We start from the raw sequence: 12,043 nt of genomic DNA on the forward strand, positions 1-12,043 counted from the left end.
CCAAGAAGAAATGGTAAAAATAGCAACAGTAACAGACTAAACTCCAAACAATACATTATGTTACAGATTTTAATATTGATTAGTCAGTGTCAATTGTTGATTTGTTCTGTTCTCATTGTATGACGAATTATGATGGCTGTTTGGTAGCCGTTTGCATACTATCCATACTTTCTCTCTCTTCATATGTGTGTGTGTGTGTGTGTGCGCATTTTTCTCTGGTGAATTTCAGTATGGTTCCGACAACAGTTTTATGTTAATGTACAATCCTTAATACGTTTCGTGTGTGTGTGTGTGTGTGTGTGTGTGTGTGTGTGTGTGTGTGAGTGGGGGGGGGGCGCCAGAGGGAGTGTTCGCCCAGGGCGCCAAACAGGCTAGGACCGCCACTGGGTGAGAGAGTCGAAAAAGAAAGAGCTCATTCTGATGCGTCGGGTCCGCGCTCTGTGTTTACGTCTTTGTGTGGAATCCGTTTACCTGCTCTCATTTGCTGCGACCAAAGTCTTCCTTTGAGACATTAGCTGTTCGATGAACGTAAGATCGATTAATGTGCTTCGGTGGGACACTATAAACACGTGACTGGATCATGTGACTAAGCCCAGCTGATTTTTGTAAAGACCACCAGATGGAGCAGGAGCTTCATTGAAGCAGCAGGAAACCTGAGAGCACTGATGTTACACAGTGATGTCACTGACTGTGGGCCGTCGTGGGATGGATGCCTGTGCGCGCATTCCACACACTTGCCTCTTTGTTACTGCTGCATGTCGCTGGGTCCAGCAGTCGAACAGGAGGAAAGGAAGACAGGTGACTTTAGTACAGGTGCAGCCAGCGTGTATTATCACTTACCTGCCACTGAAATGACTGTACTGTGAGGCATGTCGTTCCTGGTATTAAATAGCGGGCTCCTGTCCCGCTTTGGGGTCACGTGACCTGTACTATGTTGTTTGGGTTCTTCCTCTTTTAACCATCCTGTTTAAGTCGCCTGCAAGTAGTTGTATAAATATATATGATTAATATGGAAACTATTGTTGGTAATGAGCAGGGAGACATACTGTTTTGTGGAAAAGATGGATAGACATGATGCCTGGTGGGATACAACAGGGTGTAAAGGGAGATGCCCAGGCCTACACAGTCAGTTTATTGGTGGTTACAGTGAGGGTAACGTGTGGTCTGGCTGTTAAAACAACAGATTTATGAAGAACTCACTTCAGTCAGTCTCTAAACAAACTATTTTATTCTCTTCTTATTTTTTTATTTATTTAATTTTTATTTAATGTAAATAGTTCTTTTGTAATAAATTCCGCCTTCAGAACATCTTCTGACTGTGCCTGCATTTTTCCCACTGAGTGTTCTCAAGTTGAACCCACAGAGGATTAAAGGATTCATCCTCCTGATAAACAGTTTAATGCTGTCAGGTTTAAATCTTTTAGACTCTCGTTATTGAATTGTTTCCCCATAACTCATAACTCAGAAACACCTTCAGATTTTAGATCAGTAATAACATACGACCTTTAACAAGGTGAGATTTTTAAACTACATATACAAATGTACAAACTTTAATAGAAAAAAGTTTTTTTTGTGAACATAGATGTTTTTTAATGATTTTCCTAATTATTTTTGAATTACAACCTTTCTCTGAATATCAGTGTCATTACCTCAGCCCTGATCATTATTTGCTGTCATTTATGTGTTTTTAGGGGTTCTTGTAATTATTATTTTTTTTTTTTAGATTTAAAGGTTCCACTCGCTCTTTACAGTGAATCATAAAGCTTTAATTCAGAACCAGGAGAATAATAAATTCACATTCAGAATATTAAAATGTGGAGACAGAGATGGGGAACACAGGAGGGAATAGGAGCTATAAACAAAGACTGCAACAAAACCAATAAATGACAAGAATCATGAGGTAAATTATCATTATTATTATTATTGTTATTACAAATTAAAGTCATTTTGCTTCTGGGAAAGACAATAAAGGCAGAGAAACGCTGCAACACAAAAGCTGGAATCAACCCAGCTGTAGGTACTGAGGTTACCTGGTTGGAAGCTGCACACATAAAATTGGCTGCTGTAAAAGCACATTAACAAAGATCACAGCAGCTGACATTAAGGGTTTGTTGTGGGCTGCATCAGGCTGAGTCCCTGCACAGCGAGGCACAGAACCTCCAGCAGAACCTCTGGGGGCAGCTCGGGTCGTTCCCAGCTGTCACTCAACTCTTTCAGCTTCTGATCGTTCAAACAGATGAACTCGGCCGCCCAGCGGAGCTCCCCTCCCTCCTGCAGGGGGACGGGCAGGGACTCTGGGAGTTTGGCCCGACCAGCCTTCAGCCCATCCACCTGGAGAAACAGAGAGAGAGCTGTTCTCAGATCAGATTCAAACATGAGGAAGACTCCGCCCACAGGCTGCTGACAGTGGGTGCAGCTGCTGGTGCTGTGCTGTTAAGTGTAGCAGGGTCTGTAAAATCATTGTAAATGTTCACTTGCTTAATTCATGAAGCCCAACCGCGTTCTGCACATATTCTAACAGCAAGCATTTGTGTGGATACTAAACTGTCCCACAGCAAATTAAATACCTCACATGTCTGACTGTAATTTTAAAAATTAAATTAAATTAAAGAGTTATTTTCTGTGTGAACTCTGTCAGTAGATCAGTTTATTTTTGGTTTAGATTATACAAACATGACCGAAGATGTTTTAAAGTAACAGATTAGATGTGGTGTGATGAGGCTTTTGGGAGGAGCATGTAGATGAATGTAGATGAATGAGTGAATGGACCCACCAGCTGGTCGAGGACTCTCAGAGTATCTGGACTGCAGCGAGTCAGAAGTGGTGGCACTTCATCTGGCAGAGCTGCACAAACATGAGGAAGAAAGACAAAGTTTGATGAAGATGTGACGAGCTGAAACACTTTGGTTCAGATGTGTCAACAAACCACACCACCAAAATCACACGTGAGCACTTTTATCTCAGCTCCACCATCTCCAGCTCACATACCAGACCTGATGTGGAGGATCTACATGTTACTGGATGGAATAAATGTCTCAGAGCAGGTCATCTGACTTACTGTCCAACGCGCTGACCAACAGGTGAACGGCGTCCTTCACAGCAGTGGAGATGTTTGAGACATCGAGAAGGTCCATGAAGGAAGAGACAGCCTCAGACTGAACGTGCTCAGTGGTTCCTTTAGTGCACTGGTCCAGCTGAGAGGAGCAGAGGATTATAATTATAATTATAATTATAATTATCATAGTTGTTGTTGTTGGGTCGTAGTCATAGAAGTTGTAGTTTCAAACAGGTTTTAAGTTTATTTTGTTTCAGTATTACTTTTTCCTCTGATAACAGATGTTTCCCTTTTTATTAACAGCATTAATGATCAGCAGAACTGTTCTGGGATAGCACACATGTAAGACAGCAGGTGGGATGGAGGTGGGTTACACAGTGGCCTGCAGAAACTTTGGGCAGCTTGGTTGTGTCTCCCTGAACTACCTCTGTGCTTAGTTTAAGATCATAAAGATGAACCAGCAGGGCTGATTCGGCTTCAGATAAAAAGAAGAAAAAACTGTTAAGATGACAAGGAAGTGTATTTTAAAATCAACCGAAATACCCAATACGTCTTTAAAAACCTGCAACACCGATGTTTATCTCAGTGTAAGCTGAACAGGCTGCAATGGGGGTTGAACCTTAGGAGGAGCACATATCAGACTCTGGTCAATATTCTTCTTACTGTCTGTTCCAGCAGAGAGAGAGTATCTCTGTCCTCAGCAAGCTCACTGAGCTTCTTCAACAGATCACGACGGGTCGACTCGGCAAGATCTCCGAGCGGCAGCAGAAGATGATCCTTCGTCTCCAGTTCTGCAGCAAACACAGAAGCAGCACCAATCATACCGTCAGTAAATTAAAGCAGGTTTTTATTGGAACCATAGAAATCAGTTTATTAAGCATCAGGTCTCAATGTCAAATCCCAGCAGACATCAAATTATTTATTAAAACAAGTAAAACATAATCAGGTTTTATGTCTCATGTTTTCACAGTTTTATTTAACACTTCTCTCAGTAAAACATGACTCATCACTCAAACACTTCATGCATGCGTATCTCACCAGACAAACCTGAATGACCTTCGATCAAAATAAATATTTATTTTAAGTTATTTATTCCAAACACAGATCAAAACAATTCCCATAATCTATTATGATTTCTCACATTACCATATTTAATGTATTTATACTCCCTGATTGGTTAGTAAGTGGTTCCTGGATGACATAGTGCTGAGCAGAAAAACCTCCAAGTAATTGTTTTGGTTCCTAGCAATGATTGTTCAAACAGATGACTTTGGGAGTCCCTGTTACTGCCCATAAATCTGTTTATGTTGCAGATGGTAGTTTTCCATACTATAGTTGTAATACTATAGTATTGTAATAGTTGGAATATACTATCTGTTTCCAGTTTGTGATTTTCAGTTTCACAGCAGCCAGTGTTTGTACACAGGTCAGTGCCACAAACTACAGATGACCACAGCAGTATGCTAGGACCAAAGCAATCACGAGGTTTTTGCCAACCATTTGAAGAATACACATTTTGCCGTAGTAACTGTTGCCATGGGGTCACAGACCCATCTATATGGCCGTGTGGCTGCAATCATTTTCCCAGCACCTGTCAATAACCTCCATTAACCACTTGCAACCAGTCAGGAAATACTTATTTTTCCCTTGTGACCAGAAGTATCCAGCTGGTCTCTTGGCCTGTGTGTTTGGGCTCTTTTTCACTTCTCTCCATAATCCTCCTACATCCAATGGCGGAAATGTTAAAGACACATCAATGTGTCTGCACAACCTCAGCCTACAGCTACCAACCAAGCTACTTTTTTTCCACCTCAGACAGGTGAATGTGCACAAATAAGGAGTGCTCTATTGTTAAATTATGTAGTTATACAGGATCCATCACAGATACTGAAACATTTCTATTTTACTCTTGTTTTTTTTTTAACATGTCCATCTCTGATATCATGACGATAAGGAGGAGAGTGACAGAATGAGCAGTCGTCATGTTTAAAATATTGTTAATGCTGATTCAGTGTTATTTAAAAATTGAATCAATTCTAAAATTTTAAAAGTCACACACACACACACACACACACACACACACACACACACACACACACACACACACACCTTCTTTCACTTTATGCAGCATCTCTTTGGAGTTGATGGCATCGTGGGAAAACAGACCTGGAAACAAACCTCAGAATGATTAAAACTTAGAGAAACTTCACAAATACTGACTGACTCACACAAACCCACACAGAGTTTGAGTCTTTAAAGTCAAACAGGTGAAAATCCTGATGGGAAAAGAAAGAGCCACAAAAGGAAAAACAGCACAGTGTCTGATAAACTCTGTCAAACTTGATTTAATCATTCACGCCTCCCAAAAGTAAAGATCAAGACAAACATGGAATCAAAACTAAATCTGACATTTACAAATGAAGAAGAAAAACCTTCAACAACAGAATCAACCTACCGAATAAACCTGTTTTATGAGTAAAGGGTTCACATGTGATTTCTAAGATGAGAAAAGAGACATCGTTACATTCAGTAACAGGAAAACACACTAAATCTACTCGTAAACATTAAACACAGTCATGTATTCTTACTCAGCTTCTCATCATCCATCTTTAGCTCCATGAGGCCAAAACCAAAGGTGGAGTTTTCCGGTACAGTGAAGCTCGTCACCTCCTTCTTGTTGCCCTGAATACAAATAACACAGTATCGGATCTACTGTGACATACTGAAATGTTGAATTGTTCCTCAGACAGATCAGAAGAGTGCTAGAACAACGTCTTAATCATACAACATTAAAATCAGGATTGTGCAGAAACTGTTTGTTTCTGTGGTGAATACTCGTTGCCTTATACAGCATTCAGAAACAAAAAACAAGAACAATGGACCCTAGTCTCGATCTGCTGCTGTTGTTGCGCTGCCATTAACAGAGCCTCGGGACTATTATTAAAGCTCATAGAATCAGTGAGTCAATATATCGCTCACTCCTAGCTTACAGTTCAATGTCCTGGGGATGGTCTCAGGGAGTTGCATCACCCTGGTATATTCCACATTTGATGATGACTTGTGCACTCGCCTTAGAGTTTGCCACCAGCATCCACTGACAGTCCCATTGACCTCATAATTATATTATCAGTGCACTATTAGCCTTTTATAGTGCCAAGCATTCCAGCAGTCCCGTGTGGGGCACTGTAGTCAGTCCAGGCAGCGCTCTGGTTGGTCTGCCTGGGTCCTGGTGTACTTCTCTATCAACCAGGTGCTGAGGCTTTGGCCCTCTGGTGTCTGGTGTAAACTTTATTGTCATCTCTGCTATATATAGTACAGTATATAGCAGAGCTGAGACAACAAGGCTCCAGTTCAATTTAGTGCAAAAGAACAACAATAAATACAGTAAGAGGAAGAAATAAATATACACTTTAAGACTAAGGAAAGGGGATTAAATACACACTTTGAGGTAAAAAGGGTTAATAATAGTCTAAAATTTACAATTGAGATTTAAAGATTCACTAACCTTTATAAGAACATTCAGCATCTTTTGACAGGAGGCTGAGATGGACCCACCCTTGTTAGACTTTCGAATCATCTTGACAGGCCCGCTGTTGTAAACTTTCTGGTAAACAAAAGTCAGTTTGTCATTGTCCTTCAGTCTCAGTAACTCCATGTTTTCCTTTTTTATTTTCCTGGAAACAGAAAGCACCAAGAGAGGGAAAGAGGTTAGGAACTGTTGGCAAAGTACAAGATGCACATATAGTTAGATGGTATGTGGTATTTTTAATTACAAGACAAACGTAAGTGAAAGTTAATCCTAATCTTATACACGCTGAGGTTATATGTACAGGAGTCCCAGAGGGCTGTGGGAGCAACATACAAATAACTATGTGATGATAACCATGATGAATTATTGGAGAGAAGGTTGAACTAGTGACATGTTTAAGTATTTAGGTGTTTACCTTGACTGTCAGATACAGCGGGTTCATCATATGTGGATTCTGTGTTCACAAATTATTTTCTAAGAAAGCTTAAGAGTCCATTATCTGTTATGGTGTAACTACACAGTTTGATAATATTTCTGCTAAGTTCAGTTCCCAATTTCAAAATTTGACTAAAAGGGGTGAGAAGATAATTGCCATGCTCCCCAAGCCTGCCCTCCAGTATTTCAAGAGTCAGTGATAAAGAAGGGTCTGAAAATCTCTGAGGATATCAATCATATCATTTATAAAGAGTATGAGTCAATACCCTCAGGAAAAAAACCCCCAAAACCCTGAGTTAATTGGGTACAAATTTTCTTTACTTGATGGTGAAATTGAATGTGTTACCTGATATTACATGTTACCTATTATATCTCATGTTTGTCCAAGATAAGTGTCACCGAAGACAATAAAGGCTAATCTAATCTAATTTAAGATAATCTTATCTGATAACCCTTTTAAGTTGCCTCCTGCTGGACAAAAGAAAGAATGCAGGCCTGGAAGTTATTTCCATGTTTACAGAAAGTCTGCTGCTGAACTCGAGCAGAGAGACGGACACTTACCTGCCACTGCACTTGCTCCTCAGTTTTTTAATGTTGGCTTTCTTTGTTATAATGCTCACAGGTTGTTCCAGTCCATCCACGGTATCACCAGTTGCCTCAATTTTGGCTTTACCCACAATATCATCTCCCCCACTAATTTCTCCACTCCCCTTTGTCTCCATGGTAGTCATGAAATCCTTCACCAAGACCTCCTCATTATAATCTGGAAGGAGCATCACATGAGTATGTTGTGTCTGAGTTTGTCTGTATCTGTTTAGATGTCTTTGTGGGGACGGAAAATTGGAATGCTATTATACTTGTGGGGACCAACAGCTTTTATAGGTAGCTCAAAATGTGGTTTTAGCATCAGGGTTAGGTTTAGACTAAAAGAAATTCATTATGTCAATTAGATGTCCTCACTAAGATATGAAAACAACTGTGTGTGTGTGTGTGGTTACACACCTTTACACAGGTCTTCTTCCTCCTCGAGCTCGGCCAGCTCAGTCAGGCTGCACTCCATGGGCGTGTACTTTGGTACGGGCCAGAATCGTCCCTCACTGACTTTGACTAGAGTCAGCAGATCCATCTTGTTATTTAAGTTGTTATTAGAGATGAGTTCTGCATCGGCTCCCACATTCTTAAGAACCGCGCTGGTTTCAGTTTGATACATCTGTGGACACAGAAGTCACAGAGCAGCTAAAAACAACTGGCAGTATTTTTACTACTTCTGAGTCACTTTACTTCCAGCTGGTCTCACTCCCGTACTGGACCACTTCATTTTTCAGTTTGTAGAGCTGATGTTGTGATTTTTTTTGAACTGAAACCATGATGTCTTTCCATCATGCCTCCTCACCTGCACTTTGATACAAGCCCCTAATATATTAAAATATTAATTAATATTAATAATTATTATTGCATCAGGTAGTGCACATTTAAAAACACCCAAACACTCTGGGAATGAGTTTACCTCTCTTTATGAGTTGATGGATTTTGGAGTTGATCCCTCTATTTGTTGACTTTTCACTGTGGCGGCGGGGCATGAATCGCATGTTTGAGCTTTTTGAAGAAGACTTCGTCGTCTTCTAGCTTTTATGTTTTGCCTCTACAAACATCCTGACTGCTCGGTGATGTGTAAAAGCTCACTTTAAGTGATCCTTCATCATTGGCGGAGAAACTCTCTGTAGGTGACTAACTGCAGACTGGTCATAACAACTGTAACCTGTCTGTTCTTGATTTTTATATCAATAACTTTTACCAACAAACAAAATATTATGTGTTATAGAGATGCATGCATCTATACTGATTTAGCATATAGCACATAGCTGTCGTGCTGGGCAACAAAAAAATAAAATTATTTATTTAATCCTCTCTGCAATAAATCAGCTCAATATCATGTTTAATGTTTCCAAATCATGCACAGAAAATGCTGTTTGCATGTTTAAAGGATGACAACATGCTGATGAGAAAGATCACTTAAAGATCATATAAAGTCTGAGAGGGAAAAAAAGCAGCCACATGAAACAAACACTGGAACCAAGAAGCATCAAATATACATGAAATGCTGTTTCATTAGTTTTAAAAATATCAGATGTTAAATCAGGTAACAACCACAAACAAGCCTTTGTGACAAGCTTCATCAGTATTTTAAGCACATTTCAGTTTGATTGTCAGTTTATATAAACATTTTTATTATGATCCCATTTATTACCCAGCCCTGCATATGTATTAGAAGTCATATCATTGAGCAAACAACATTAAATTAAAATCTTTAAAATTAGGCGAAACTTTTGTAACTATTTAAATTTGAGCTCTGTTCAATCTTTGCTTTTATGGGTTAATTATGAATGAATGAATGAATCTGAAATGTTAAGGTTAAACCGTCGGGTCTTACCTTGGTCACTCGGAAAACTGTAGTTAAAGTGCTTTAACTAGTCACAGCGGTTTGTTGAGTTAAAGTGTTTTCCTTTTGCTCTGCACTCCGTAATATGCAGCAGCCAAACCACAACTGTTGGCATCAGATCAAAGAACACCCGACGCAAAAATAGACTTCACTGGAAAATCCTCGTTCCTGCTTGACTGGCACTAAGTCGCACTTTGAGTAACGCAGTAAGGTCTTTAAAAACATTTCAACAACGTGACCAAGTTATTCTGTTCATCTCATTTTTGAAATTTTCTTTTCTGCATCTGCATGTTGCAAACATTTATTTCTAAAATACTCTGGATGATGTACAAAATGTAAGTTACACAAAATGCAATGATCCCTTTAAAAATGCATTTAAAAGAAAAGATATGACACGCAGAAACTTTTTTTTTTTAAGTTTTCATTTTAAATTAGCAACATGTTACAACAAGACTGTGAAAGTCGCATAATACTTGGAGGGGCAGCTGTTCGGGACCTCTGCCAACTAATGAGGTTAATTAGAGACTTAAGATACAAAAAGTTGTTTCAGAAGTAAAGATGAGAACATGTTCATGGCTCTATTAGGAAATACGTGGACAAATAATTCAACAATTTGAGAAGAATTTTAATTATTTGGATTTGTTTGTTTATGGGTCAAAATCTCTTGAAAAGGTTCAAAGGATCGAGAGAAATGCCTGCACACGGGGACCGGGCTGCACAGCTTGGATGTTGGTGATGTTCAGGTCCTCAGAGATGATTCTGTGGTGAAATCTCTGCGTGAGATCATAAAACTCTGAAAACCATCAGCAGGGACCACAACTCATCCCTGCATTCACACGTGATGTTCAAACTCCACCGCATAAAGAACATAAAGAACAAATAGAGCATTAGTGCACATGGCAGGGGAACCTGCACATGTGTAAATGCCACATTAACACAGATTCACGAACGACATGTACTGACCCTCAGGTGTCATTTTCAGGGATGGTCTTGGTTTCAGTGAGATGATGTTCCTATATTCCACGAGCAGTTCAGACCAATGTTCCCTCTAAGCTGCGCGCGTGCACAATCGCACACTGCTGGCACGGTCTGTGTGCACAAAAAAACTGCGTTGCGCACAAAAAAAAAAAGAATCTAACCTGAATTGAAATTAAAATAAATACGTTAACAATTCATTCTGTTTTGCAGTGTGAGTCAGTAAGTGACCGGTGACTGGCTGCTCCAGCCAATGATGCGATTCGCATAAGTATATACGCAGCTAATCAACGTCGTTGACAGGCTATGACAGCGTCCTTATGTGCCGACACCGGTGTTTTAGCTAGCAAAGCGAGTGGCTGATGTGGAGTGAAGCCACGTTAATGACAACGTGTACAACCATTGGAGATGTGAGCAGGACAGACGGAATAATCGACGGAAAATCTGTGGACTTCATACCAGTTTTTAAATTGATAGGCCACGTAAAACCAGAGTTATGATAAAAATATATGCAATGTTTGTTTTTTTCCTGAATACTGTCGTTGTTTATATTTACTGCGGGAAGAAACGGTAAAAACAGGGTTTTATAAGGAAAACGCTTGAAAGCACTCTCCACCTGTGAGCAAAACCAAAACCAAAAAAACCCCACACTCTTTCCTATTGGTGGAAAAATGTACCTTGTCGACCAATCAAAAAATGATATAGCAACATGGCATTTCGTTATTTAGGAAGGGGGGAAGTTTTAGGAGTGAAGGTGGTGTTTTGAGATGTGCGAGATTTGCGACGTTTAGCGTGTTTGGAGTCTAAAGCTAGTGTGTTGTCTTGTGTAGTTAGTGTGTAGTGTAGTCAATAGCTTTGTTGTGTGTGTCAGCAGTAGCGGTTTTAGATACGGGCGACACGGGCGGTTGCCCGGGGCGGCATCGTGGTGTGGGCGGCATCACGGGCATTGGAAAAAAAAAAAAGCTCGTACTCATGCTGCCCCGACATCAGCCAGGGCATATTGGGAATGGTACAGGCACCGATCGGTTTTCTATCGCCCAGATGCTGGGAGTAAGGGCGCCCTCCATTTTCGAGGTGCGCCTGCTGCTTGCGGTGCAGAGAGGAGAGGACGGGGTGGCGGGGATTCTCTGGCTGGCTGGAGCAGCGTCTAATAACCAACTCGCAAAATTAAAACCACTAACAAACACAAAAACACCAGACATCATGATACAGACTTATAATTTGTGCTGATGTTTTTTTGAAATTCTATACACAAAAAGTGAGCGCGAGAGCGCTCGGTGCGCCTGCGCACTGCTGAAGTCAAAGTAAACTTTATTGTCATCTCCGCTACATACAATCCAGTATATAGAGGGACAGACAACGAGGCTCCAGTTACAGCAGTGCAAGTAAACAAACAATAAATATAAGAAGAGTAAGAAAATAAATACACACTTTAGGACCAGGGGTAAAGGGATCAATAACAATTTAAAATTTACAGGTTGGTGATTTAAAGTCTCATACACAACCCGTCGAAAGGGGAGGGGGGCCGGCTGCTTCCAAATAGAGCACATTTCCTTCATAATGTTGTAAATCTTGGATTTATGTTGTCATGATTTGAATCCTGGGTTGT

At 40.3% G+C, this 12,043-nt stretch overlaps 1 protein-coding gene across 3 annotated transcripts; it reads right to left on the reverse strand.

Moving 5' to 3' along the window:
* Nucleotides 1-1,754: 1,754 nt before the first annotated feature.
* On the reverse strand, nucleotides 1,755-10,514 carry LOC102077861 (uncharacterized). 3 transcript variants are annotated; one of them, XM_025908530.1, is made up of 11 exons: nucleotides 10,423-10,514; nucleotides 8,022-8,229; nucleotides 7,581-7,782; nucleotides 6,561-6,729; nucleotides 5,644-5,737; nucleotides 5,511-5,552; nucleotides 5,165-5,221; nucleotides 3,719-3,846; nucleotides 3,059-3,194; nucleotides 2,774-2,844; nucleotides 1,755-2,331 (listed from the first exon to the last, which is right to left on the reverse strand). In XM_025908530.1, exons 2-11 carry the CDS (start codon nucleotides 8,227-8,229, stop codon nucleotides 2,101-2,103), a joined length of 1,338 nt encoding a protein of 445 aa, XP_025764315.1. In that variant the 5' UTR covers nucleotides 10,423-10,514; the 3' UTR covers nucleotides 1,755-2,100. The 3 variants fall into 3 exon arrangements, with proteins under 3 accessions (XP_025764315.1, XP_005470621.2, XP_019216932.1); XM_005470564.4 differs by lacking the exon at nucleotides 10,423-10,514 and adding an exon at nucleotides 9,451-9,774; XM_019361387.2 differs by lacking the exon at nucleotides 10,423-10,514 and adding an exon at nucleotides 8,527-9,423.
* Between the last annotated feature and the right edge of the window lie 1,529 nt (nucleotides 10,515-12,043).

Source organism: Oreochromis niloticus, linkage group LG7, assembly GCF_001858045.2.
Source record: "Oreochromis niloticus isolate F11D_XX linkage group LG7, O_niloticus_UMD_NMBU, whole genome shotgun sequence".
Lineage (NCBI taxonomy): Eukaryota > Metazoa > Chordata > Actinopteri > Cichliformes > Cichlidae > Oreochromis > Oreochromis niloticus.

What these genes read in the sequence shown, in the direction of transcription:
- LOC102077861 (XM_025908530.1), bottom strand. Translation starts at nt 8,229, where the DNA reads ATGTATCAAACTGAAACCAGCGCGGTTCTTAAGAATGTGGGAGCCGAT. An exon ending in TGCTGAATGTTCTTATAAAG is followed by an intron (nt 5,738 to 6,560) that starts GTTAGTGAATCT and finishes ATTTGTATTCAG; the next exon opens with GGCAACAAGAAGGAGGTGAC. An exon ending in TCTCTCTGCTGGAACAGACA is followed by an intron (nt 3,195 to 3,718) that starts GTAAGAAGAATA and finishes TGCTCCTCTCAG; the next exon opens with CTGGACCAGTGCACTAAAGG.